Below are 26,697 nucleotides of genomic sequence, written 5' to 3'. Positions count from 1 at the left end.
TGTCCAGTTCTGGGTAATTTCCAAAGTACATTCTGAAACCAAGGTGGATTCAGAGAGACTCCATCTGATTTTCCCTAAAATCTTATTCACTTCATTGTTTTCATTGTTTGATATTTTGCTCAGTCTGGTATGCTCTGCTAATCTTTTTTTTTTCTTTTTTACTTAGATCTATAGCTTTATTAGCAAACAATGATATTTTTGATACTGCCACATAACAGTTTGCTGTGCAAATACTGTCTTCTTTCAACATGTTTCCATGAGAGTCAACAGGTGTGAATTATGAGACTGATAGTAAGAATTTAGGGAATGCCTAGAGCTATTAAAGTAGTAGTAGATCTCATATCTTTTACCTTTGCCTATGATAACATATGAACTCCACCTAGATTTGCTTGTAATGCTTAAAAAGAAAGGTTAATGAAAACCAAATGTTTGTAGAGATCAGTAACTGAATTTTCTATAATTAATATATTTTTTCTTTAGAGATTACTACTGCATATCTTGGAATCATAGTTCCAGTTAGAAACCTGTTCACTATGAAATCTGTGAATATCAGCCTTCAGACAAAGTCCCAGCTGCAAGCAAACTTTCTATTTCATAGTCTGAAAAAATTGACAGAAAAGACTGTAACTGTTCATATCTAATGTCAACAATGTGGAAAATATCTTGAAAAAGATGCATTTCCTTCTTTCCCTCCTTCCTTCCTTCCTTTCTTTCTACTGGGGGTCATTTCTTACCATACTGACAGACCTGCATGTACTTAGAATTTAGTAGTAAGAGATGATTCTTCAGCACTGTTTGGAGGCAATCACTAACCAAACACAAGGTATAACACTTTGTAGTTCCTCTCTGGAGCATACTCTACAAAGACATACTTTTATATTTTGAAGTCCGCACATGAACTGTTACCACAAGACACTGTTAACAGTTGCCCTTTCATGTTCTTTTAAATATAATGCAAATCCTTATCCTATTTGGAACTGTTTTGGTGATCAGGAGATAGCAAGACATCCTGAAAATAAACAAACTTTTGAAGTACCATCTAATTCTGCAGCGTGGTAATATTTAGGTTTAAATCCATTTTTATAGAACACCTGTTTTCAACGGTGTGGTACCAGCTGACCATTTACATTTTATACACCACCACAACTTTCTTACTGCCAACCACAGCATCTGCCATCCCCTTGCAGCTCTTGTTCTACAAGACACTGGTCAGCCAAAACACAAGAAAAAGCAAACAGAGCTGCCAGAAGATGGACTCTGCACAGCAGCTAAAAACTTTGGGATGCTTAGAGAACTGCTCTGAAAACAAGAGAAACCCTGCACGTTAAAAAAGTTGTCATGTTCAGACATCAAAATTTTTGACTGATGTCTATTAAAAGGCAGAGGAATACCTACTCCAAAGCTTATTTTTAGTCACTTGAGTTAGCCACCGCTGTCTTTTATGTATTTCAGAAGCTGGGTGTGATTAGTGTCAAAGCCCAATACTGTCTAGCCAGTTTCTTTTAGATATTCTGCACATGGAGGGTGTCATGTTTGATATCAAATCTACTTATTTAAAGATTATATTACACGGGATTTCTGATTTAGCAGAGTGATACAAAATATATTGTATAATTCAATACAAATACAAGTTACACTTAGCAAAATGTATATACGGCAATTGCAATACACAGTTCAATCACAATACCAATGTGATTCCCATTACCAGTCTCTATAATATGCTCACCATCATGATGCCAGTATGCCCAGTTGCCAGGAAAGCATAAGTCAGTTGAAGCCAGCTCAGGCCCATTGCTCTCTTCAAAATTCTTTTGTTAGTTGTTCAGGTATTATACTCTATGTTAGACTGAGCCAGGCATTCATATCCCCCCAGGCTCGTCTGGCTAATCAGGGACACATTCACACTCTTCTAATGAACACCCAGAGAAACATTTACAACACCAGTTCATCCACTCAACTGCTAATAGCAGCTTACCTAAAACAAAGGCCACTGCCTGGTCCCCTTGGTGTTGAGATAAGCCAGCTTCTTCGCAAAAGCTGTGGTCAGTCACACCCTGCATTGTTTCCTGAGCTTCATGGGCACATCTCCTTGCCCATCTCCTCTAAGCCTTCTCCCACTGCAGGATTTTATTTGTCAGTAACAATCAGTCTTAATTTGTAGGCTTAAAAAGAAAATAATCAGGGGGAGTAAATTCAAATACAACTGGAAAACATGGAACAGAAAGTGCTAGAGTCACTGGATAAGGAAAAAAAATAGTATGAATATAAACGTGATAAAGCTGGAATTTTGCCATGCTCTTTAGGTCCTGTACAGGAGCAACCTGGCCTAGTAGGTGGAATACCTCCTTCTGAGGCACGTTATTCGTAACTTGTGTCACCTCTTGGCATTACAGCTGGTGAAACTATCTAGTGTCTATATAAACCTCACTGAGTAACTGTCTCACTGTCATGAAGAGACATTTTCAAAACATCCCTCTGTGGTAGAAAGATATTAGTCCCCTTTCACAGACGGGAAATTAAAGTCTGAGACAGACTGTTTTATCCAAGGTCAGTCACAGTATCTGCTGTCTGAGCTGGGGTATGAACAGACATCCCCGCTGTCCTACACCCATACAACTCCAACATCCCATCTAATTCTATCAATATGTTTATATTGAATATGACCTTAATTTAGACTTGATGTCAGCTTAAGCTGCTGCTTGCAAGCCCCCTTGCAAGCCTGTAAGGAGTTAACATGGTTGCAGCTAAAACTTTCAGTAAGTGCGAGTTATTTCAATTACAGCCCACAACAGTATGATTTTTTTTTTCTCCAAACAACAAGGACATAAGTCTCTACACAATAACTTTTTCAAATAATTAAAGATAAAACTAGGTCAATGTCAAGGATTAAGTGGTACAGCAACACAAAGTTAATCAAAGTTAATATTCATCAGGAGAATAATCACATTTTGTTGTGTTCCAGACTATACTTTCAAATGAAGTGCTAAAATGGAAATATAATAGTGTTTCACGTTATTTCTTTTCAATTCTTAGCAATTCTGCCATGAGCTCTGCAGCATCACGTCTTCCATTCCATTGCTGTTAAAACACCTAATACCACAGGGGTCCATGATTCCTGTAGTACAGTAGAATATGTTAGGTCTAAAATCTGAAATTTATACTGCCAAATTCACATCATTAAGCCAACTGTATGGAGCTTTTTAATCAAGGTAACAGTTATAGAACTTTCAGTTTGCATATCCATAATTTTCATTTTCTTTGCATTAAGAAAAGTCTTCAGAAATAAAAATAGACAAAATATCTTACTTTGTGCTTTAAGATGGTGATTATCTAGAGTACCATTAACACATAGGAAAAAATACAGCATCTAATGACAAGCAGAAGAAACAGGTGGTAAACAGAAATAAATAAAGGTACCGTTAGGAAAGCACAATAGACAAATTTAATTCACTATTATATTGTGAATTTCTGGAATTCCTTCAATGCAGTGCCAGCATTTTTGTTAAACAATGCCTTTTTTTTTCTTCTCTGAGGAACATTATATTTCTATTGTCCTTGGTATCTTCAGATTTTGTTATTATGAAATAATTTCAGAAGAGTGTTTCTAGTGAAAAGAACACTTGGCTTGTCACTGTTCTTTACTTTCTGAATAATGTATTTCATGTTTTTAAAGGTCATACATGGAACTTTTAATAAAAAAAATGTACTTTAGTCAAAATCCCCTTACTTAGGTGTACAGTCATAAACATTTTTGTTTTTCATTTTTGTTTACCAGACAGTCAAAGCATAGACACTGAGATAGAAGCTGAGCTTTTCTGCTTACGTTTTTGAGCTGACCATAGCAATTTTTAAATCTGAGAAAAATAAACTCAGAAAACTGTCATTACAGTCACTAAGTCAAAGAAATCAAGGAAACTGAACAATAAAAGAAGCTGATACAAGATACCTTTTTGCACTGCTGAGTTACAAGGAAAAAGGCAAATCACAATATTACCAACAATGTCCTAGCCTCTCTTGTTGCTATACATTATGGTGATGCAGCTACTGAAAGCCACAGGATCTTAGGAACTGTTATGCACAACATCCAGGCAAAGCACCATTAATGCTAATGGAGCTCAGAGTAGCCCGGGACACCTGTAACAGAGGCTATGAGCTCCTCTGGAAAGCAGCCTACACTTTTACAATTCCATGAAATACCTCACAAATTCATAACATGATACAAATTAACAGAATCATATTTTAAACATAAAATGCCTCTGCTTTGAGTGATTGCTTTTCCATAAAGCAAGCATATCTGTCTATTCTGTACTTTAAATCTCTGCACCTTTGCTCTTTACCTTCACAGCACATCACAGTTATAATGGCATACAACAATATATGTGTGCTATACTTGAAGCCATTAGACTGACAACTGTGTACCATAAACTGCTGTCTAAAAATATCATTGTTAATGTGCTGAAACATTATCTTGTTGAGGTAATTTAGAGCTATAACACATTTCCCTTTATCTTCCCTGTCTCTAAGCTCTGTGGTGCAGTTCTCAAGCACTGTACTTCTATTGTCCAATGATCATCACAAAAGCAGGTATACAAAAAGGTAAATTTCAAATAAACAGAAATTAAAAATTCACTCAAAGAACTGTGTCATAAAAACAACTGATGTTGTGCAATAGACGTTTATGTGATTCAACAAAGAGCTGTGCAAGCTAATCAGAAAAAAATAGTGATTTTATGCACAGTTCATGCAGTATGGATGGGCATAAAATTGAAGAAGTGGCTCTAACATGTAATAGGAGTTTGCTTTTTTATTCTATTGCTTAAATTCTGACTCCTGAGCTGTTGGATAAATTTCATTTTAATCTCATTCTACAGCAGATACAGTTTAAATTATCTGCTATTATTTTCCAAAGCCAAAAGAGACTATAGTCTTAGCAGTGCAGGATTTGGCATACTTAAGATTTTAATGATCTACTCTGAAACAGTATTTGTGAGTAGTTGGAGGATTTACATACTAAGAAATATGAAACTCTGCTGTATGCTTAATTCTGTTATTGACTTGCTTGGAACAGTAGATAAACCACACGTACCTGTTTCTCTTTCTGTAATTCATTATAAGCAGTAATGAAAAGGACAGCCTTTGTCTGTCCCTAATTTACAACACGTAAATAAGGTATTACAACCAATTAGTAAAATGAGGCTCTCATTTACTGTGGAAAAAAACCCCAAACAAAACCCAACAGAAAAACAGAGGAGTAGAATTCCAGGATATGTTGGTTTGAGTAAGGAGAGACTGATTTTATTTTATCTTTACACAGATACTAAACTACCTGCCCTCTAGTGGCTATGCTGAACTGTTTTTCTAAATATTACTAGCCTCATCACTAAGACCACAAGTTGCTAATTGTATTTTAAGAGACATATTATAGTCTAATCACAAAATCACAGAATGGTAGGGGTTGGAAGGGACCTCCGGAGATCATCTTGTCAAACCCCGTGCTTGAGCAGGCACACCCAGAGCAGGGGGCACAGGACCGCGTTCAGGCGAATTTTGAATATCTCCAGGGAAGGAGACTCCACAAACTCCCTGGGCAGCCTGTGCCACTGCTCTGGCACCCTCACAGGAAAGAAGATTTTTCTCATATTCAGGTGGAACTTCCTGTGTTCCAACCTGTGCCCATTGCCCCTTGTCCTGGCATTGGGCACTATTGAAAAGAGCCTAGTCCCATCATCCTGACACCCACCCTTTTGATATTTATAAATATTGATAAAATCCCCCCTCAGTCTTCTCTTCTCCAGGCTAAACAAACCCAGGTCTCTCAGCCTTTCCTCATAAGGGAGATGCTACTGTCCCCTGATCATCTCTGTAGCTCTCTGCTGGACTTGCTCAAGGAGTTCCACATCCTTCTTAAACTGGGGGGCCCAAAACTGGACACAGTACTCCAAATGTGGTCTCACTAGGGCAGAGTAGAGTAGAGGAGGAGGATAACCTCTCTCGACCTGCTGGCCACACTCCTTTTAATGTCTCCCAGGATACCGTTGGCCTTCTTGGCCACAAGGGCACATTGCTGGCTCATGGTCAACTTGTTGTCCATCAGCACTCCCAGGTCCTTCTCAACAGAGCTGCCTTTCAACACATCAACCCCCAACCTGTACTGGTGCCTGGGGTTGTTCCTCCCCAGGTGCAGGGGACCTTGCACTTGCTTGTGTTGAATTTCATGAGGTTCCCCTTGGCCCAGCTCTCCAGCCTGTCCAGGTCTTGCTGGATGGCAGCACAGCCTTCTGGTGTATCAGCCACTCCTCCCAGCTTGGTAGCATCAAATAATGAATAATGAATCAGCTGCAGCTTTCACTGGAGTATGGACAAATTCTCTACAAATAGAATTTCAACAAGTAACTTACAGACAATAGGTATAGAAGACTGGGTACTCAGAAAAGTTTCAAAGTCATCTACAGCTGCCTATACACTAGTGGCAGGCAGTTTGGTAGTTACATGAACAGAATTTGCCCTTCCTTTGTTGCTGTTTTGAGAATAAGCCTCACAGGCTTGTAGGAAAAGGAAGAGAAAGCCAGCACAGTTTCATAATGTCCTGCTGATAAGAATGTCTGAACTATTACAGTCTGTTTGAAAATGTCCTTGGTGCTTTTACTTAAGGTTCTCTGGGAGAAAGAAAAGTCAAGTCCTAATAAATCATTCTTCTAATAGTAATGATAGCAAATAGAACTGATATCAGTCAGCTTTTGTATATCAGGAAAAATTGCCTCCTGTTTATTTTAAAATGACACAGTTGAACCATATCTGCACTGTCTCGTCTCACACATTTTCTGGAGAAAGGGCTTCTACTGCTCGTTATTTAGTAAGGGAATAATAATAATAATAACAACAACAATAATAATAATAATAATAGTCAGTGGAAAATGGGCACTAGAAGCCTTGCATGTAGATATTCATAGTCTTTCTACCTATGACAACACTAAGTTGTTTGAGACAGTAAGTGAAATGCACGCTGTAGTCCCACTTCAACAGTGACGCATGGTCTAGTCTGCATTTCTCTTTACCCAGCAATGACAGGAACATATTACTGTCTACTAACTGAAAAATGGCCCAAGCATTTTTGTTTACTGATGAAATGTTTTTGAAGGAGTGAAAAAAAATTCACCCTATTGTGGTAAGACAAATGGGTTTGAGTTAGGTTGAGATAGGCCTGGCTGGAACAAAGTAGGGAAAAGCAAGCTTGAATAGTGAAAGCTACAGACAACCCTGAACTAGGAATCACAAGGGAAGAGAAGGCTGAAGATAGGGTTACTGTCTTGCTTTTTTTTCTGATTATCGGTATATATTTGAAGTCAAAATCCAGGAAGCAAATGTGTCAGACACAAGAAAAAGTGGGGCTTTTTCACAATACTTTCTGCAAAGACTATGAACAGTATTTGTGACACACATCATTCTTGCTGAGTTGATACGGTAAAAATGAAGAAATTTAGTTCCACTATAGGTTTTCCAAGAAAATAACTGCATTAACAATAAGAAAGAGGAGTCAGACTTATTTTTTATTTGTTTGAGCATGTAGAGAGGATCTGACTTAAATATAAGCAAAAGATTTAACAAATGAAGCATCATATTAAAAAAGCTGGAAAGGAAAAGACATCCTCTAGGCTTCTATTAAATCCAGAAGAAAAAATGATCAACTGCATCACTACCACAACAGTCCTTGCTCAGAACAGAACTCTGTGACAGAGCCAAACCCTTCCTCATGTGGACACACAGAGGGAAAGAAACACTCTTTGTTATTGAAAAAACACATAACTCTGCCTACATTTTTGGCCAGTGACATGCAACAGTCTTGTCCAGAGATTCATATCCAGTGAGAAGAAAGAGAAGTTAGTTCATTTGCTCTTTGCATGGAGACTAACTAAAGCATACGGCCTTTATCCTCCCCAAACCTGAATGCAGGAGCAACCTGGTTTTACTGTTTACATACTTCATGGCAAAGTCTTGTTCATCTCAGTACATATGTTTCTTCAGAGGGAAGGTTAAAATGAGGAAAAAAAATTATAAACCAAGAAGACAAAAAACCCCAGTGGATTTGCCTCATGAATCCTCTTGGTACAATTTAACCATCAGTTGATCAAAACAAATCGTATGTGTAGACATAAAAGCTAAATACTAATGGTAGAGTATGAAACAGCATAAACAGATTCTTGGGTACCTTCTGCCTCCCTTAGGTCCTTATCAGTAAAAGTAGTATTACAGATTTCAGAAGAAAGATATGGAGCACAGCTTACTAGATGTGACAAAACTCAGCCTTAAAAAAGAGAAAGGAAAATTAATTTGTTGAAATATGAGAATTCTGCTGGACAAAAAGCACACTCAAATTGAATGGATTTAATCTATACACATTTACAAAGTATGTATATCTATAGATCTCTATAATTATGTAAAAAATATATGAATATATTTTAGAAAATTGAAAATCAAGTCTGATCAAAAAATCCTCTAAGAATGAAGTGCTGTGAAGACAGAATGAGAGCAGGATAAGCAAGACTGAACCCTGAGGTGGACAAAACCTGAAAATAAGACAGTTACATTGCCTTTAATAACAACAAGCTGTAAGAGCAAAGAACATGGAGAAACTTGTAGGCTTTGTCATCTGAACTTTGAGATGCCAAGAGTGTTTTCAAGGTCCTTAGTGTGGATGCACACTCCAGCTGCACCCTGAATCCAAGGCGTCATGCAGTTGTATCAAGACATGTTTCAACCCTAAATCATCCCCTCATCTCCAGTGCAGCTACTGAAGCTATCATCACGTTCTTATTTCTAATCTGACCAATGTGCGGCAGAACCAAGGCAATTTGTTTGTCAGACTTTCTGTAACTGCAGGCCTGAATGTCATATGGATGATAAACTTTTGTAGGTAGTAAAAGAACTGTGTGCATGAAACCAGTCTCTGCCAGTGCTGCAACCTGTCAGATATAGAAATGCATCTACTATCAGTTAAAAATCAATACTTCTAACCATCTGGGTGGAGAGCATCCAATTAAAACAAGTGAGAATATACAAGGAAGTACATTATTTCATTTTAGTAAATTACCCTTTCTTTAAAAATGAACTTAATACTCTGGTCAGAGTAAAGATGCACACAGATTATTTAGTATACACGAGACACAGCCTAGTGCCACATAAATGGGGGGGGGGGGGGGGCGGAGAAAGCAAAATTGATTAGATCTCTAGTTTCTCTATTAGTAACCTTGGGTTTTTTCATACACAGCATATTGTAGTGTTTCTACAGTTCCAAATTCTAAGTAACAGAATGGTCTAATGTTGTAATGAGTATACACGCTATGCAGAACATCTCTTCTGCATTCTTTTGCTAGAGCTTCTTTTGCTCTAAGATCCCCTTTGTGCCATTCCTATCTGTTCCCAGTGAATGAAGCCAGGGCAGAAAAAGCCCAATAAGACAGGCAGATTTTCTCTGTTTCACCAGTGAAAATGTCTGTTAGCAGAAATGCAGCTATGAAATTAGGAATAAACCAGGACAAATATTCAAACCTGTTTGAATCTTTTGTTTGCATTTAGGTATTACAGGACTAAATTGCAAGGCTATGATAAAGAGGTGAAGTGAGAGAGAGAGGTTTCATTTAATTTAGTTAAGTCACAAAGGCATGTTCTCCAACATTCAAAGTTTGCAAACATTATGCTCAGACCAGATTTCTTGAATTCACAGAAAATAATCTTATGCCTAAAGTTAAGCTCTGAAAGAACTTTCCATGGGTTTGGGCCTTAAGTAATGTAGCAAAGAATCATGATAAAACACAGAATGTGAAATGGAAAACTAGAGACTAACTTGACCCCATAAAGGTAATATGCAATTAATATGAACACTGGTCAAGCTTCTCTCCCCCGATTATTGGCTGAACACCTTTTATGGCTTGGCTCACCTATGCCCTTTTTTTACTGTACAGGCTCTGAATAAATGAATAAAAAAATGCAATCAGAGGATTAAGTAGAAAATAATTCAAGGACATCAGAACCATTAGCCATAAAATAAAATACTAGATATTGAGGGAAAGGACTGAATGCATAGATGGATCGATGGATGGATGGATGGGTGGGTGGGTGGATGGGTGGGTGGGTGAATGCATGGATGATGGATGTCTCTCAGAGACAAAATAAAGTGAGCTAGAGGCAAATCTTGGTGTTCATAACCTTTCAGAACAACTTTCTGGCACAACTGTTTGTCTGAATCACACTGCAGGTCATGAATTAGTTTTCAGTCACTCCTGTTATCCCAATGTTTTTTTCCATCACTTTCTAAAATAATCCATTTTCTAGGGGTTTGGGTTTTTTTTTTCTTGGTTGTTTGTTTGGGTTTTTTTTTTCCTCCCCCTTCCCCCAGTCAATTTCCAAATCAATGGATTTGATTCAGTGTTCTCATTTTTTAACCAAAAGATTTAGGGCATCCACAGACTGGTAAATTGAACATTGAGCTCCTGGTTCAAACCATTTACCTGTTCATTTTTGAGAATACTACTCCTGTAACACTGGGAAAAGGATTTGCATTCTTATTACACACTTCTGTGATCTAAATAAAAAAGAAAGTCAAGCTGGCAGAGAAGGTTCTATGAAAATCTTTCAATCTGATAGTGAATCAAATGAATCTGTGTTGCTCTGTGATCTGCGCTCTAATTGCTTAGGGTGTTTTAAGAAAGCAAACAACTTTTCATCAGTCATCAGATCTTGATCTTTTCAATTCGTTAATACAGTCATGATCTGCTTCAGAAACACCTGCATTGTTTCAGAATGGTTGAAGTACATCCATATGGTGATATGTTTGAATACATATTTCCGAGGCAAATTTAATATCATACCTGGCTTATAAACCTGAAATTTATGGAAATTGCTTCTTTTCTCTTTGCACAACCAGAAGGAAAAAGCTGGTTTGCTTCTTGGACTAGTTATTTTCCATTGCTTTGGGTTAAGTACTTAATTCTCAGCACCAGGTGAAAAGACTAAGTGTGTGAGACCATATGACCATTGAGGTAATGAAGCTACTTAAAGTGGAGTGTAACTGTACCAGTTCACTGAAAAAAGTCAACAAAAGAATTCAATCAAAAGCACTCATTTAAGGGTGAATGGAATGGAATGCAATGAAAAATTGCATACATTTTTCTGACTATTTGGTGTTCAACAAAAAAAATCACATATCTTTTACATACAATTAAGTACCAAATAAATCTTTTGATATTCAGCAAAGAGTCTTATCTACTGGGAAACTGTGGATATGCTTTGACAATACAAATTTTGGTCTGCCTACTTATTCTATGCATGTTGTTTCCATTCCCTTCTGCATGGCTTTTGGCCTGCAATGAAGAAGCTAAACAAATGTACAGTTGCTAAAGCAAAGAGCAATGTGTTTCTCTCCACATGACTCCAAGGTTCATTATTATTATACCTGTTTCCATGAGTTCACTATGGGACTGTTAAGCTGTACTGTTTCACTGACCAAAATCACTGGGCTGAGTGGTTTTACATGCCCTGATAGTGGATACGCGATATGCAACAAGGTTATCACGCAGGTACAGATTTAAATTGGGAAAATAGCGTCACTCTTTCTTCATCAACTCACTATTTATCACTGAATTAAAACACCGAAGTTTTCAGTCATTTTTAGCAGTGAAATCAAGGATAATAGCATGTAAATGGTCTGTATTAAGTTAGAGTCTCACAATGTTGGCTTTTTTCCTACATAGCATCCTTGAGGATATTACGCATATGCTTAATTTCAGCATAATGCTAGGTTTCTGCATTGGAAAATCTCTGTTGCTTGATCTTCTTGTTTGTTTGTGTTTTCATTTAACTTAAGCAACATAACATAAAGAACTAGAATACTGCTCTGATGGCTGTAGAGGTTTATGAAACAACAGGCTCTCCTATCCGGCTTTTCTAATGATATTTTCTTCGCTCCAGTCCCCCCTTCTCCAGGAACAGTGCATGTTTTCAATAAGTGCGTCATGGATGTGAGAGAGTATCTTCTATGTTTTGGAGAAAACTACTACAGGTATGACTGAATCCTGAAGTTAGGCACCCTGTAATGGCTACAGAAGCATTTTCAGAGAAAAACTCAGGCTTTAGAGAATGAACACCTGCATGAAACCACCATACAAGGAAACAAAGATTAAGGAAAGTGGAAGGGGAAGTTTTGCAGAATTTCATCTGCCCTGGAATATTCACTGGGTGGAAAGGGCTTTGGCATGTCATCAGTGGAGGACAAATAGGCCAATATTCCCAATGGTGGTACTAGAAATGCTGATTACTCCATTGATGTTAACTTCCACTGTTTCTTTGAAAGTGACACTTTGATCCAGAACATTTAATAGCCAGCATGATTCTGACCTTTGTGAATACTGCTCACATTTCTCAATGCTTCATTGATGAGGAAATTGGCTGACCCGTTTCAGCTGATTAGAGGACCTAGCTTCCAATTGCGTTTTGTATGTTCAGCCAAATAAACATACCCTATTGAATATGGCCTGCAATATTTTAAAATTAAGGTGTATGCTAGGCCTGGTGTAGAATGGGGAATGAAGCAGGGAAGCCATAATACATGGGATGAATCTTAGCCTCATTGAATCTAGGGGAAAATTTGCTGCTGGCTTAAACAAAGCCATAATTCCATGGGTAGTTTTGTTTCCCAATTCTATTTTTGATTTGCTAAGTAACCTCAGGCAAATAATTTCACCTCTTTGTTGCTTGTTCTCTCTGGCTTTGATCCTCTTCAGTCAATTGTGATAGTCCCTGTGCCAAACTGTTGACAGTCTCTTACTGCTAGCTACAGAGTTCCTAAGCACAATGGCACTCTTATCTCAGTCTTTAGTTATCGTCATCTTACATAAATGCCAATATAAAAGCAGACTGTATCAGAAAATCCATGAGCACTCTATATTTCGACTGGGGCCAGTTGCAGAATTGCTGGGGATAATGATGAGTACTTACACATGAACCCTCACTGAAGAGAATCTTTTGATAGCTACAGACAACAGAAAACACCTCATACAGAAAACTGCAGTACTCTGAGACGCATGGCATTGAAAACAGTGTATTGATACAGAATACCTATAAGCCAGACAAAGTGAGAGAATTTAGAGTAGGCTTTCTTACTACATTCTTTCCCTTGCACTTATAGCACAGATTACAGACGATATGTCTGTTTCTGTGTCACAAAGCCTACTGCATGTCAACACTTACTCAGCGCAGGGCAATTTAGGGTGACAAGTACTACTTGAAATATGTCCTTTAACTTTCCTTAATTGTCAAACTTCAAGAGTTATCTTAAAATTAATTTTGTTGCATTTAAGGTCCAGCTTTATGATGATATAATTTATTTTGGACATTACCTGTGACATTGTTCTGCCTGTCAATGGAAACATGAAAGAATATCATTATAATGAATATCCATGGACTCACATAAATCACTCAAAGTACTTCTGATATGCATGGAGATTTTCCATTGACCCTGTAATGACTTTAATAAAACTGTTTCAACATGAGCTGTGTCAGCAACAGAGATATGGAATGATGATGTTTCAGCGACATAACCTCAGCTTTTAAATGTTTTGGGAAAACACTGTTAATTTTCTTTTGGTAGTGTATCATCCTTCCTAGATTACAGTCTCACAGTACAGCATAGACACCATATGCCAGGAACACATGGGATTTCCTTTTTACGTTGCTTCATAACATCAGGGAGCTGTGGTTATTACTTGGATCAAATCAAAGATATTAGGAGTATGTCTGGTCATCAAAATAGAGATGTGAAACCACTGTAACTTTAATTTAGCCATAGGAATGAAGGTGATATGACTGACAGCCTGGAGGACTTGGATAGGGACTGTAATTTCCATCGTGTCATAATCAAGACTAAAACTAGTCTTGTTTAATTTTGTGGGGTGGATAAAACCTTAGGGGACTGTCTTTGAACAGTAGGAGGCATCACAGTTTTACATCAATGCTACCACTGGTGTAATTCCAGTAATCAGAGAAGAATGCCATGAATCAGGGGAGGGTTCAGCATCTACCATGGAAGGGAATCAGACTCTTCATATCCTTTGGTAAGTGAGACCTTGGAAAAAAAAACCCACTCACCCAGTTTCAGTTATAGTAAGGTAAATTTTCTCTCTCCTCTTCCCAAATTTTTATAGTCTAACCTGCTTCAAAGTGCTGCTCTTTGCTTACCAGGAAAGACTGGAAAAGATTCAGGCTGGCTATGACATAGAAACTTTTGTAAGAACTGAACTGCTATGAGATTTGGAGGTGGAAGGGAAGACGTCTGTTGAGAGGAAAATGAGGTCTCCAGGGAACTTCTGGGATTAGTGTGTGTAGGGGACTAACCCTTGTCAAGTCTGGTAAAGAAAAGCAGAGAGTTTTGCTTTAGGAGAAGTAAAAAGCTACAAGATATCAGATTAAGTTTTCTGTGCTTTATGTGGGAACTATTATTGTAAAGAACAACACAGCTAAATAAAAGTAAGATGTCATACTTCAAAACAAAAGTAAACATGGCTGTTGTACTCCAAACTATCCCTCATGTAATTTCCAGAAGTTTTAGATAGTAACATCTAAAATCAGCAACATACTCATTTCTCATTCTCAGGTCATGGTCCTGGAGTTCTGAGATTGAAGGTAATTATGTGATTTACTGTGTTACAGGTGTATGGAAAAAAAACTTGTCGTTGAAGAGAATGAAAGATTTAACCTGAATGTGTTTCTGGATGCAAGAAAGAGACAACGAAGTGTAAACAATGACATTTCAGGGTATTTTTTTCCTCTCTCTGACATAGATCCTCTGCCTGGTGCATACTGGTAAGCAAAATAAATGATGAAAGTGTCAAAGAAGGAATTCTCAATCTCCCTCTTCTAAGGTAACTGCATTTTCAAAGCCAAAACCTGAAAGACATGCCTTGAGATGATAGCAAAATTAGTGAAATAGTGAAATAGTCACATTTTACTGAAATTTTACTCCCAATGTTTAATTAATACAAAACAGTAGAGAAAAGGGAGTGTATGCAGTCCAACATGTACAGGATATGAATAAACAAAGGCTTCTAAGTCCTGTCATTTTCTCCTGCGTTGCTTTTGCAGCTAGTGATAATGAAAAGTGAAATTATCTGTGCACGTGACTCTGCTGACCTGGCTAATTTTTTTCCTCAGAAGTGCTGCTTATGATATTCTCTAATGATGCAAGGTCACAGAGTAAGCATTGCAAAGTAGTATCAGTTCAAAGCTTGGGGTGCACATCTGAGATGGAAGTTCGTGGTGCAATAATATCTACAACCACACGTACTAGAAGCTACACAGTAGAAGACACAATGTGTCTTAACAGCTTTGCAAGAGGAATTATACTAAAATCGATGTACGACTGGAAAAGTGAAAGAGGGCATCTGAGAAAAAACATATAGAGCTATTGCCAAGAAGTAATACGAAGGAGGTGATAATAGCTAGAGAAAAAATTTACAAGTCAAACAACTGAAAGATTTGAGAAAATGAAAGAAAATTACTGTAAAAGAAGACATACATTTGACTACTGTAGTAAGTCACTGTGTTCTAGCAACACCATAGAGGCATTTTGAAGAATAATTGGCAAGTGTTGAAGCAATGTTAATGGTTTTGCAATTCTATCCACAGTATCTTAATACTTATTGCCTGTTTAACAGTTGACGATTACCACTTTAAGGTCCTGAAATGGCTCGAGTATCCATACCTTAATACCCAGCACAAACTCGGAAGACGTTTGCAGCTTTGCCTGCATTCTTTACCAAACAAGACTGATTCACAATTCAAGTGCTTCACTATAGGCTTGCAATTCTACTTGTCATTACATTTCTTATTTATACTCTACCTGCAAACCTACCCAGCTGCATCTTTGTTTAGCTGATTCTGAGAATGCCTAAATTGTCAGAGCCAAGAGTACTTCTGAGCTCTTTGACCAGCAATGTCCAGCTCCTGATTTGGGTGAACCTCAAGCATGCTGCACTTCCTCCTCTTCCCTTCTTATTCCTGCGCCTGGCTGTCCATGTGTCAGGAAGCAGCAGGAGCAGCCTTCTCTGCAAGGGAAGGTGAGCCAGAAGCTGAGGATCACAACAGGGCAGACGGGCTGTTTCCTCATCGACAATGTGCGCACTGCCACAGTACCTCAACAAGTAGGGCGGAGCAGTTCCAGTGGCAATGACCAGGGTCAGCTGTGGTCCAGTGATCAGCAGGCAAACCTGTAGCAGGTCCAAGGTCAAGCCAGGAAGTGAAGGCAGAGGGGTCAAAATCAGGATGAGCAAAGTACAGGGCCAGGCATGGGCATATCTGCATCACAGCTCAAAGAGCAAGGGTCTGAGCACAAAAGGAACTCCTGAATAAAGTGGGAGAGACCCCCAACAAGCCTTCTCACAGCTCTGTCTCACACACCTCTGATCTACGGTTACACAAATGCATGGCTTGAAGCACTGGCAGCTAAACCCTACCAGCGGGGAGAGAGATGTTGCAGAACTTCTACACCTCACTTAGGGTCATTGCACCCTGTGTACATGGATTAAAAGAAAAGTAGAGGGTATTGTGGCCAAGTCCCTGATCTGGACAAGGTCAACACGGGGATCATGGAGTACACTATAATACACTGCTCTGTCTAGGTCCAGCCAAAAGCAACCACTCAGGTACAACATTCTTGTACCTGGTAAGACATTTTCCTGAGTGATGTGACATAACAGTTAAAACATCAGCATTATGCAACACCAATAAAGGCCTTAACAAAGTTAAAAATTAAATGGACAAATCACACTTATCAAGAAGAGTATTTCCATCTCGAACTCAAAGGATGCCTAGGCATTCTTGGATGATGATGATCAATGGTGATGAAGGGAAGTAATCCTAGGCCAAAAAAGCTCTCCTCTTGGATTGCTGAACCTGTTTATATAAAATGCATTATAATGCAGCCAAATGCAAAACTGAAACAAGAAAGACAACCTACCTCTGTTAATAAACAGCTGTTGTGGAAAGAGGGAGATCAGACAATCATTTAGGGAGTTGGAACAGACAAGCAATCTAACATGAGTTCCCAGTGCAATAATGACTCAAAAAGGCTAATATGATCCTTTAATGTATGAGGCCTAGAGTAATGAATGTGAGTTGAGGAATGACTAAGGGTGTTAGGAATTGGCAAAACTGTTTGAATGGCCACAAATGATGTCAGTGGAACACATCTTAACAGAAAAAAAAATGTTCAAAGAGCTACTTACAGAAAGAGAAGCTCTGTCTACAAGCTAAAATCTGTTTTACTTGTTAAAACAATGAGTTACTATTGACAGGGACAATTCCTGTGTTCTTAAATTAGTAGGGAAAGGTATATCAGGAGCCTAGAAGTCATAAACTGAATCTGGAAAGTAGTAGCACGGTGTTAATTTTACATAGTGAGAGCGATAAAATCCTAGATAAACAGCTAGTGGGGTGGTAGGCTTTTATCTCTTGGACTGAATTTTCAAATAAAAATTGAAGGGTTTCCTGCAGAGGCACAGAGATGAGAAGAAGTTGCAGGTCAGTTAACAAAAGCTCAGTGTTTAACAGTGCCTTTAGGAAGTCCAACTAAGGGAGTTGATGGTTCCAGCCAGCCTTAAATTCTCAGAATCTCAGACTAGCCAAGTGTGTTGTCTGGCTGCAGCTGATATAGATTAAGATGTTAGCACGTCTCACTGTACTTTGGGCTATCAATGACTGCAAGAACACTAGATGTACTAACATAACTGCCGGGACACTCCCTAATCCAGTTTTGCTGAAATGATCTAGGTTAGCAAAATGCCGTCTTTAAAGAGGTAAGCTAACTTGATTATTTTGTCAAAAGTGAAGATGTAGTCTATCTCGTCTGCCAGCAGAACAGAATGCCAAATGATTTTCCTGCTAGCTACAGAATGTATATACATTTAGAAACCTGGCGGGTTGTGACTGAAGCAAAGAATGTAGCCAAGGAACTGCAGAAGTTATTTAAAGATCATAAATATTTGAGATACAGATTTTAGATGTTAGGGTGAACCTATAAATCATCTATGCATCTGCCAAACTCATGAAGAATGGTAAAAAGGAAATTAATAATTTTCTAATACCATAACATGAACCTGATTTAATGAGAAATTATATCACTGATTCACCAGAAGGAGAGTATTTTTAAATATTCAGCTTGGATGAAATACGTCTGAATTGAAACCTATGGAAAGATGTACAGATTTTAAAAGCCCTCACATTGATTTTCAGATAAAATACATGCTAACTTATAAGCTTATTTAAATATATTTTTTTTTTATTAGCAGCATATCCCATGATATTACTTACAAATGTATTTGTGAACTTGTCAGTCTCAGACAATCAGCTGCAATAACGTATGTATTTATACAGAAATTTCAACTTAAGAATTGGTGTAATGATACTTAGTGTCCTATTGCCACAGAGTGCAAGGATGTGTTTTATTCTTTATGCCACAACCTTGAACAGTGCATGAAAGAGCTTAATTTGTCAGCTTTTTGCCTGTTATTCATCTGTTGTTCTGTATCAACAATGTATTCCTCAAGGCAAACAAATGTAACAAGCTCAGGAATTGAAAGTTATTTCTACATTAATATTTTATAACACAATTCCCTTATCCAAGTGTCATTAGCAAGAGTACAGATCAATTTCAGATGGTATTTAAAAGATTAATTTAAAAACAAAGATTGCTACAAGCTCTCTCCTACCCCTAGTTGTTCTCCTCTCAAGCTTTAGAGTTTTACCTCCCTGAGGGAACATTCATTCCCACATGGTGGCTGAGTGGAACAATGGCTTGCAGCAGTGGTCCTGCTCTTTCCCCTTTCTCCTCCCACCCCGGGAAGGGAGGTCAGGCCACTCCTTTCCACCTGCTCTGGCACTCATCTGATCCCTAGCTGAATGAGTCCTGTTCAGTAAACTGGCAGAAAACGACATGTTCTTCCCTGGTGGGTGAGTTTTTTTGCTGATTCAGTCAAGCAGAATTCTGCCATCTCACATGAGTGTTACAACTTGTCAGGCTGGGCAGAAACTTCAGAAGCATTGCTGGGGCAAATAGCATTTCAATGTATCTCATTTCTCTGCTACCTCTCTTGTAATGACCGTTATAAAAATACTGCCAGCTTAGTAAAAGGGTTTGGCTCACCAAGGAGTCAGGTGAGTGCCAGAGCCGGCACAAGGAAAGGAGTGGCAGCAAGTGCGTCTGTGGGAGTCACCTCATTCAGCTCTGGTGGGCTACTAGATTGGCTCATCTGGTCTTATGGGACTGCACCCCTAAGCATGCCACACTGGCAGGTGTTTGGGAGCTGTATGAAGTCACTTTGGACAAAAAAAAATATTATTCTTATATTTAAACACTGAAATGGCCAACCCCCAAAAGCATACCTAACTGGTTTTAGATTGCTGGGCCAAAGATCAATTAATCTTTTTTAATGGTAAGGAGCTGAATGCCTTTAACTGGAAAAAACTTAGTGTTGCTCTCTTCCCCTAATTTTGCCACTCTGAAATCTAGTTGCATTAGCTAAGTTGAATTAGCATATGGGTGCAAGAAAAAATGGTCTGGGGTATATGAAGGCATCCTTAAATTGGATATCTGCCAGTGGAAATAGGACAGTGAAATGCATGGTCCAATAACAGTAAATTTAAATTCAGGATTCCGACTTCTGTATCCAAAATGCCATGGCCACATGATGCAAAGCACTGATCTGACTGAAAAAAAAAAAATTCCCTTTTGCAGGTTCAGGTTTGTTTAAGGTATGCTGAAGGGTTGATTTTTCATCATTACAGTTTATACCAGATTAGACATCACCTACTTTCAAGCAGCTGGCAGAAAGGTCTAAAACTGTTATAAACTCATCTTTATATACTCTGGCTAATTCTATAGAAATGCCACCGTATGCTCATCCTGATCCAGAACAAACACATACTTCTATGTGATCTGGTGATGGAATACAGTAACGACATTCAAGTCACAGTCTTAGGGCAGCTGCAAAAGCTCTGCAAATTCAGGTCGGCATCCCCTGGCGGGGGGATACACATCAACCATCTTTGGCTCAGGCAGCATCAGTGAAGCTCTCAGTGTGCTCCTCCCAAGGAATCCATTGCCCACCAAGGAAGGAGGCAACAGTGCCATCAGGAATGCATAGTACAGCATATAGGTAGACCGTTTCTCAAGGTGATACTTCTCCCTTAACACCCACTTATTTTCAAGTAAACAGCCCAGTAAAATAGAACTATGAATGGTGGTCAGTCTAACAAATGGACAGTCACGATGAGAAATGCATGAAAACCAGCAATATACTTAAATTCCCAAACCTTGTTTTAATGGAATATTTCTTTTACACAAAAGACATCTTGCTAATCATATCCTCCTAACATATTCCACATTCAACCCTTTTTTTTTTCCAGAGAAGGAGTTACCTTATCTTGTGCTGATCACCAAACTGAGTCTCAGTTTTACATCTGAAGATCTTTATTTTTCAGCACTTATACTGGAAGGAATAGTAGGTATTTAGAGGATATCAGGATCCAGTTCATCACTAGAAAAAAGGCTCTTTCTCAAGCTAATGATGCACTAAAGCACTGATGGCATAAAACCAAATGCTTGTTTGGTCTTGTTCTGAAACTGAAGTCTTGCCCTCTGGCCGAGAACCAAATGTGCTACCAGACGAGTGATACAGAGACACTGAAGAGCAACATGAAACAGTAAGACTGCCAAGACTGCACTGTATCACCTTCATATCCAAGGTTTTTGTCTGAGTTAAAAAAACCCCAACCAAACAAACATGAAAAAAAACCCAAAACAAAACCCAGAACAAAAACAACCAAAAAAGCCACAAATAAATAAACCTTTGTCTGGAAGCATGTAAGTCTATTCATGACTGCACCACAGGGAGCTTGGTAACATGTAATGTTAGATCTTTTAGCAGAAATTGGACACATCCACTTTTTGCTAAAAGTGTTTTCATGCATTTTCCACCAAAACATAATTACCTGTCTGTGAGGGATTTTGTTTTCTGTTTGATTTTAAATAGAAAGCCTTGTTGCCTCTAATCTAGCTTGAATGCTATGGACAGGCAGAACTTAGACTTGAAAATAGAGACTGTTCAAATTGCTAAACATCAATTAGTGAAAAGACTGATAAATATTTCTAGGACATTCTTGATGTTTTAGCTGGGAAGTAGATGATCTACCCTGAATAAAGTGCCATGTACATTAGGATACACTGAGATACATTAAGAGTTGGAAAGAGAGAAATGAGTGCTGAGATACACTTATGAGGGAAGAAGGTATGCTTATAACTACAGTAATGTAATTTCTGGCACTGCATAGTAAATGAAGTTTCAATTTCAGTATGGGATACCCATATTGACATAGTTATCAAAGACAAAGCCTTTCCATGTAAGTTGGCTTAGAAAATGAACTCTGTCATTTTAGGACAGTAGAATTGCATCTATATTTGAGTCGTTGAAAGAGAAATGCCTTGAAAAATCAAACACCTGCAACCAATATTGCTATATCAGGGAAAATTTCTATTGTAGACCTGGTATAAAAGTTAAATATTGCCTTTGTCTATGGCCCTGTGTAAGCTGCATCCTCTCATGAGCAGCGGCACGTTTCCACAATTGGAGTCCAAGGTTGAAACTGCGAAGGTAATGACCCGAGTCTCAATTGTACCATGCTTTTTCATAGATACCTTCCAAGTTACTAACTCATAAAAACCAGTTAGATTCCACAGTCAGTCTAGCATATGTACCTCACAGAAGTGCTACTGAAGCCAACTAAAAGCTTAGGGACACTGACTTTCTAAAACTTGGCAAGATTTATCTCTGAAATTAGTGGATCCCCACCCCCTAAAAAAACCCACAAACCAACACCCAAAAAAAAACCACACAAAACCAACTAAGAAGGAAAAATGCTGAATCAGGCAAAAAGAAAACCTCTAAAATCCTGGCATAACAATGTTGAGAAAACAATGAATATAACAGGAAACAATCTAGAATGGCAAGGAAATGTTCCAGACAAATAAGCGAGTGTTTTCCCATTAGCAGTGATACTTTTTAAATATAATATTTGTTAATATTTGATATTATTACATTTGTTTTGGAATTCTAAGCAATTTTTTTTCCTAAAGGATGTTTGGTAGAATGTCATTGTTTTCTACTCCAGGAACCCAACTGACCCGTCTGCAAACTGCAGACATCACTTCTCTGGTGCAATGTAACAGTTCTCCACTACTGCAAAGCCAATAAAGGGCTTTATTATATTTGGGTCTGTGGAAAAAAAAAATGCATTTCATAGCTAAAAACAAAGGTATAATAATCCAGATTTTGGACAACATGCATTTGGAAAACAAGGTTTACTTGAGGCAGATAACTCACCAGTGCTTTATATAGCTTTATATAAAAATGCCTTTTGTGCCGTTTGCAAAGAATATCCCTTCTGAGTCCAACTGTGAAGAAATACTTAGCGGGAAATGACTATATTACTCTATACCTATGTAAGCTAATAGGGTAGGACTGACTTCACAGGGAAAAGAAATGGCTGATATCCAGCCTAAAGTGATTTTGTTTCTAAGAAATCCAAAGCACTCAATGGTACTCGCTTAAAAAACATGCATACTTTTATTGAAGGAACACATGGCTTTCCAGGGGTGATTCAGACACCCCTTGGTAGCAGATACTGATGGAGCAGGTACAGAAGGTTGCCTGCAACTGGGTATTTTCTCTAAATCTGTGCCAAGGTTCTTCCAGATCCCACGAAATGTAAAATGTTTCTGTTTTAGCCCACGTGCACACAGAAGTAACTCTTTACTTTCTGTAGCGATTTAGTACTCCTCTCTGATGCACCCACTTTTAGTTGGTCCAACTGAGAAAGTAAATGTGCTTATTTTGCACTCGAGTAAAATCACATTTGGACAATCACTATTCCCTTGTCCCTCCTGTGTAAAAGGCCTGGACGGATTATTTCCTTGCTTTGGAGTCTATATGTAACTCAGAGGAGATGGGTCTCATCTCTTAAGTCTAGGAGGCAAGATTCACTTCAGGGCAAACGGAGCCTTAAAGGAAAATTGAAATGTTTTAATCCGATGGATGGAACAACGTGAAATCAAAAAGATGGGCCATGCATTGCAAAGTAGATGAAGGGAACTATTTATGGGGGGTGGTTCCACAGGAGATCCACATAGGTACTGCAGGGGTGTCAGCACCAGGGCACCCTGACGGAGCCTTGCTTTCACCCAGCCTCACAGAGCCACCCTGGTTCGGGCAGGAACACGTCTGCTTCTCCCTCCCCGCACAGCAGCGCTAAGGTGTTAAGGAGGCACATGGGCCAGCATCCCTTAGGACACGCACATGCTAAAGCCCTTGATATCATTAGCTGCGCCTCCTTTTTCCCCTCCTGCGGGAATTTTATTCTTTGGACCAGTTCCGCCCTCCCTGCTCACAGTACGCCTTCCCTCCCTCCTGCCTCAGGCCGCTCGGCTGCGCATCGGGAGGGCAGCGGGGTCGCCGCCATTTTGCGCGGGTCTCTGGGGGCGGTGGCGGGAGCGGCCCCGCACGGTGGCAGCGGCAAAACGAGCGCCCGGCGCCAGCCGCCTTCCTCCTCCCGCCCTGCCTCCCCCAAGGAGCCCGGGATAATACAAACCGGGCCGGGGGCGCGGGAAGCGCGGGAGAGGAAGGCCGCCCCGCCGTCCCGCACTGGGCGAGGGGCGGGGAGCTTGGCCGCCCATCACGCCGCAGCCCATAGGCAGGGGCGGCCGGCGCGCCGCCTCCCTCCAGGCATCGCGGCCTCAGGAAAGGAGAAGGAGGAGGGTTTTCTTTTATTCTATTTCCGCCCCCCCTCCTCTCTCTCTCTTTTTCAGCCAGTGAAGAGTGCCTGCCCCCGTGAACTGCTGGTACAGCGCCTGCGGCTACGCACACAGGCTGCCGCCGCCGCCGCCTATAAATAAGTTCAGAGCCGGGCAGAGGGCGCACAGTGCGCGTCTCCCGCCGGGCCGGGCCGAGGCGGCACGGACACCCGCTGCCCCGCCGAGCCTCCCGGGCGGCTCGGCCCGGTGCGCCATGGCGTGCGTGGAGCGGTGCCGCTGCTGCGCGGAGGGCAGGCGACACGGCAGCATCCTCTACAGCATCCTGAGGAGCGCGGAGCGGGCGGCAGCGCCGCCGGCGGGGCAGGGGCCGATGTGGGGGCAGGCGACCCACGGCTGCCCGTGCAGGGCGCGGCGGCGGGTGTCCCTGAGGAGCCCGCAGGTGGCCTGCAAGGCGGCCTCGGCCGTCCTGGTGAAGACGCTGCGCTTCGTCCAGAACGTGCCCTGCTTCCAGGAGCTGCCCCTGGACGAGCAGCTCCTGCTGGTCCGCAGCTGCTGGGCGCCCCTGCTGGTGCTGGGGCTGGCGCAGGACCGGGTGCACTTCGAGACGGTGGAGAGCGCGGAGCCCAGCATGCTGCAGAGGATCCTCACCACCCGGCGGCTGGGCGAGCAGCCCCCGGCGCCGTGCCGGCCCCACCACGGCCCCGCCGCCGGCGGCGGCGGCGGCGGCCCGTACCCGCCCTCGGCCGGCGAGATTCAGGCTATCAAGGGCTTCCTGGCCAAGTGCTGGAGCTTGGATATCAGCACCAAGGAGTACGCTTACCTCAAGGGGACGGTGCTCTTCAACCCGGGTGAGCGGCCGGCGGGGGTCTCTCTCTCGGGGAGTGGGGGGGGAGCGGGCGGGGAGATCCTCCCCGAATCCCCAGCCAGGCGGGGCGGACCTGGGTCTTCTCCTCAGGGGGAAGGGGGTAATGGAGGAGGGGGACGCGGAGCAAGGTCTCACGCCGCTGTCCCCCTCTTCGGGGCCCCGGCTGGCAGGAGGGAGCCCTGTGCGGCCGCCCCGCCTGCCGTTACCACCAGATCGGGGGTCCCGGGGGCTGGCTCCTTCCACAGAGGTTTTTCACGGACGCGACAAGCCCGAGGCACTCTCTGAGGGGAAGGTCGGAGTCGGCGGCGGCTCCCTGCTGGTTTCCGAGCGGGGCGCCTGGCGGCGTCGTCTCCTCAGGGGGAGACGGTCGGAGCGGGGGGACCCTCCCGCCGGCGGCGGCCCCCGGCCCCCGGGGACGGCGGGACTCAGCCTGCCCGCCCCGGCGGGGCTGCACGCCGTGGAAGGAAAACAAGGCAGGGCTCAGGGCTTCCAGGAGCGAAGTGCTGTTTGGGCTTTGCGGGTGGCATTTATCATGGTGGTGGGGGGGGTGTTTTTGCCATCTTTCATCGTGGAGACTTGCACACATGCAGCTCTGCCGAGTGGCTTACCGGAAAGGCAGCGGGCCGGTTGGGTACGGCACTTCCTAAGTATGCCGCTACCGCCTGAAGGTGGGGTATGGCTCTTCCTGCCCTCGCCCTGGCCAACTGTTGCTTAGGCTTTCAGCCTAATTTCCCTTTCTCAAGGGGAAATTCTGCACTCTCTGTCCTTCAGCGCCCTTCCTATGGCTCAGCAGGAAACGCTATGTCGTACGTTGGAGTTAATGCTTCTTGCCACTTGTAACCTGGAGCCGCTCAGGAACAGTTGTCAAAAGATGCCTTAAACGCGAGTGATGCGTTTTGTAGAAGTGAACAAGTTAAGTTTTTTATTGTGTTTGTCACTGTAAAGGTGTTTCGGAGAGCATTCTTCACGCAAAGTTTTTTGTTTTATCAGCTAATTTATTTAATACTTCAGTGAATGTTTGCAAACTTATTTCAAGTTTGCGTAGTGAAGAATAGTACTGAATGTCCAGAACACCAAAATGATAAGATTCTGAACTGCCCTATAAAATTTGGCATGTTGATTCTGCATACAAGACTTCCTCTGGCAATTTCATTTGCTTCATTTCTTGAGTGATAGATACAATCTGTAAGCTGTTAGTAGTTGCTCTGTAAGAAGAATGTTGTTTTAGTGACAAAACCCATGTAAACAAAATAATCTGTTTTTCTTTTCAGATCTACCTGGACTGCAGTGTACACAGTACATTGAAGGGCTGCAGAGGGAAGCACAACAAGCTCTAAATGAACACGTCAGACTCATTCACAGAGGTGACGAAGCCAGATTTGCCAAGCTGAACGTTGTTCTATCCTTGTTAAGATCTATTAATGCTAATGTGATTGCCGAACTATTCTTTAGGCCCATCATTGGAGCAGTGAACATGGATGACATGCTTTTGGAAATGCTTTGTGCAAAATTATAAAGGTGTGTAAAATGAAGAAAATAAATCCAATGCAAAGAAAGGCCTAGAGCAGAATAGTGTAAAGTACTGTAAATAAACTAACTTATTGTTTTTACATAGATAGTATTTTTGTATTGCATAATAAAAGATTCTTCAAGCTCTGAAATTAATTTTTATTAAACACAGTGGTTTTGGAATAAGATTACATCATCAAAACAAGCTTTAAGGTTGTACAGAATGTTCATATCCAAAGTCAACTGGCTATTCTTTTACCATGTCTCTGAATAAAGATCACACTTACTATATTGTACTTTCAAAGTGAGTAATCCCTTCTTTTTTCAAAATAAGCAGCAGCCTAGGTTTGCATTTTAAACATCATTGGCATACAGAAGGGGGGATGAACAAGACATTTACTTCACAAATTTCAGTAATATTAAAATAGTGTACTGTAGCCAGTTCTGCTCATAGAGCTATTATTTGAACTAT

At 40.8% G+C, this 26,697-nt stretch overlaps 1 protein-coding gene and 1 long non-coding RNA gene across 5 annotated transcripts in view; one reads left to right on the top strand and one right to left on the bottom strand.

The window, feature by feature from the left end:
- LOC142059106 (uncharacterized) overlaps window positions 1-16,382 on the bottom strand; it is a 33,021-nt gene extending 16,639 nt beyond the window's left edge. For 2 of the 4 annotated variants that reach the window (XR_012661203.1, XR_012661205.1), the window contains exons 1-3: window positions 16,183-16,382; window positions 15,890-16,094; window positions 1,976-2,162 (exon numbers count right to left, since the gene is read on the bottom strand). This is a non-coding gene — a long non-coding RNA (uncharacterized LOC142059106). The remainder of the gene's footprint in view (window positions 1-1,975; window positions 2,163-15,889; window positions 16,095-16,182) is intronic. The other 2 variants (XR_012661204.1, XR_012661206.1) reach the window with 2 other exon arrangements.
- Window positions 16,383-23,818: 7,436 nt separating this feature from the next.
- Window positions 23,819-26,521, top strand: NR0B1 (nuclear receptor subfamily 0 group B member 1). The gene is made up of 2 exons (XM_075097450.1): window positions 23,819-24,699; window positions 25,988-26,521. Exons 1-2 carry the CDS (start codon window positions 24,105-24,107, stop codon window positions 26,230-26,232), a joined length of 840 nt encoding a protein of 279 aa, XP_074953551.1. The 5' UTR covers window positions 23,819-24,104; the 3' UTR covers window positions 26,233-26,521.
- The last annotated feature ends 176 nt before the right edge of the window (window positions 26,522-26,697 follow it).

This window comes from Phalacrocorax aristotelis, chromosome 1 (genome assembly GCF_949628215.1).
Source record: "Phalacrocorax aristotelis chromosome 1, bGulAri2.1, whole genome shotgun sequence".
Lineage (NCBI taxonomy): Eukaryota > Metazoa > Chordata > Aves > Suliformes > Phalacrocoracidae > Phalacrocorax > Phalacrocorax aristotelis.
Note: the sequence above shows the minus strand (reverse complement) of the source record. Positions and strands in the feature narration are given on the sequence as shown.

Coding starts and splice junctions, on each gene's coding strand:
- NR0B1 (XM_075097450.1), top strand. CDS start 24,105: ATGGCGTGCGTGGAGCGGTGCCGCTGCTGCGCGGAGGGCAGGCGACAC. Junction 24,700..25,987: donor GACGGTGCTCTTCAACCCGG/GTGAGCGGCCGG, acceptor TTTTCTTTTCAG/ATCTACCTGGACTGCAGTGT.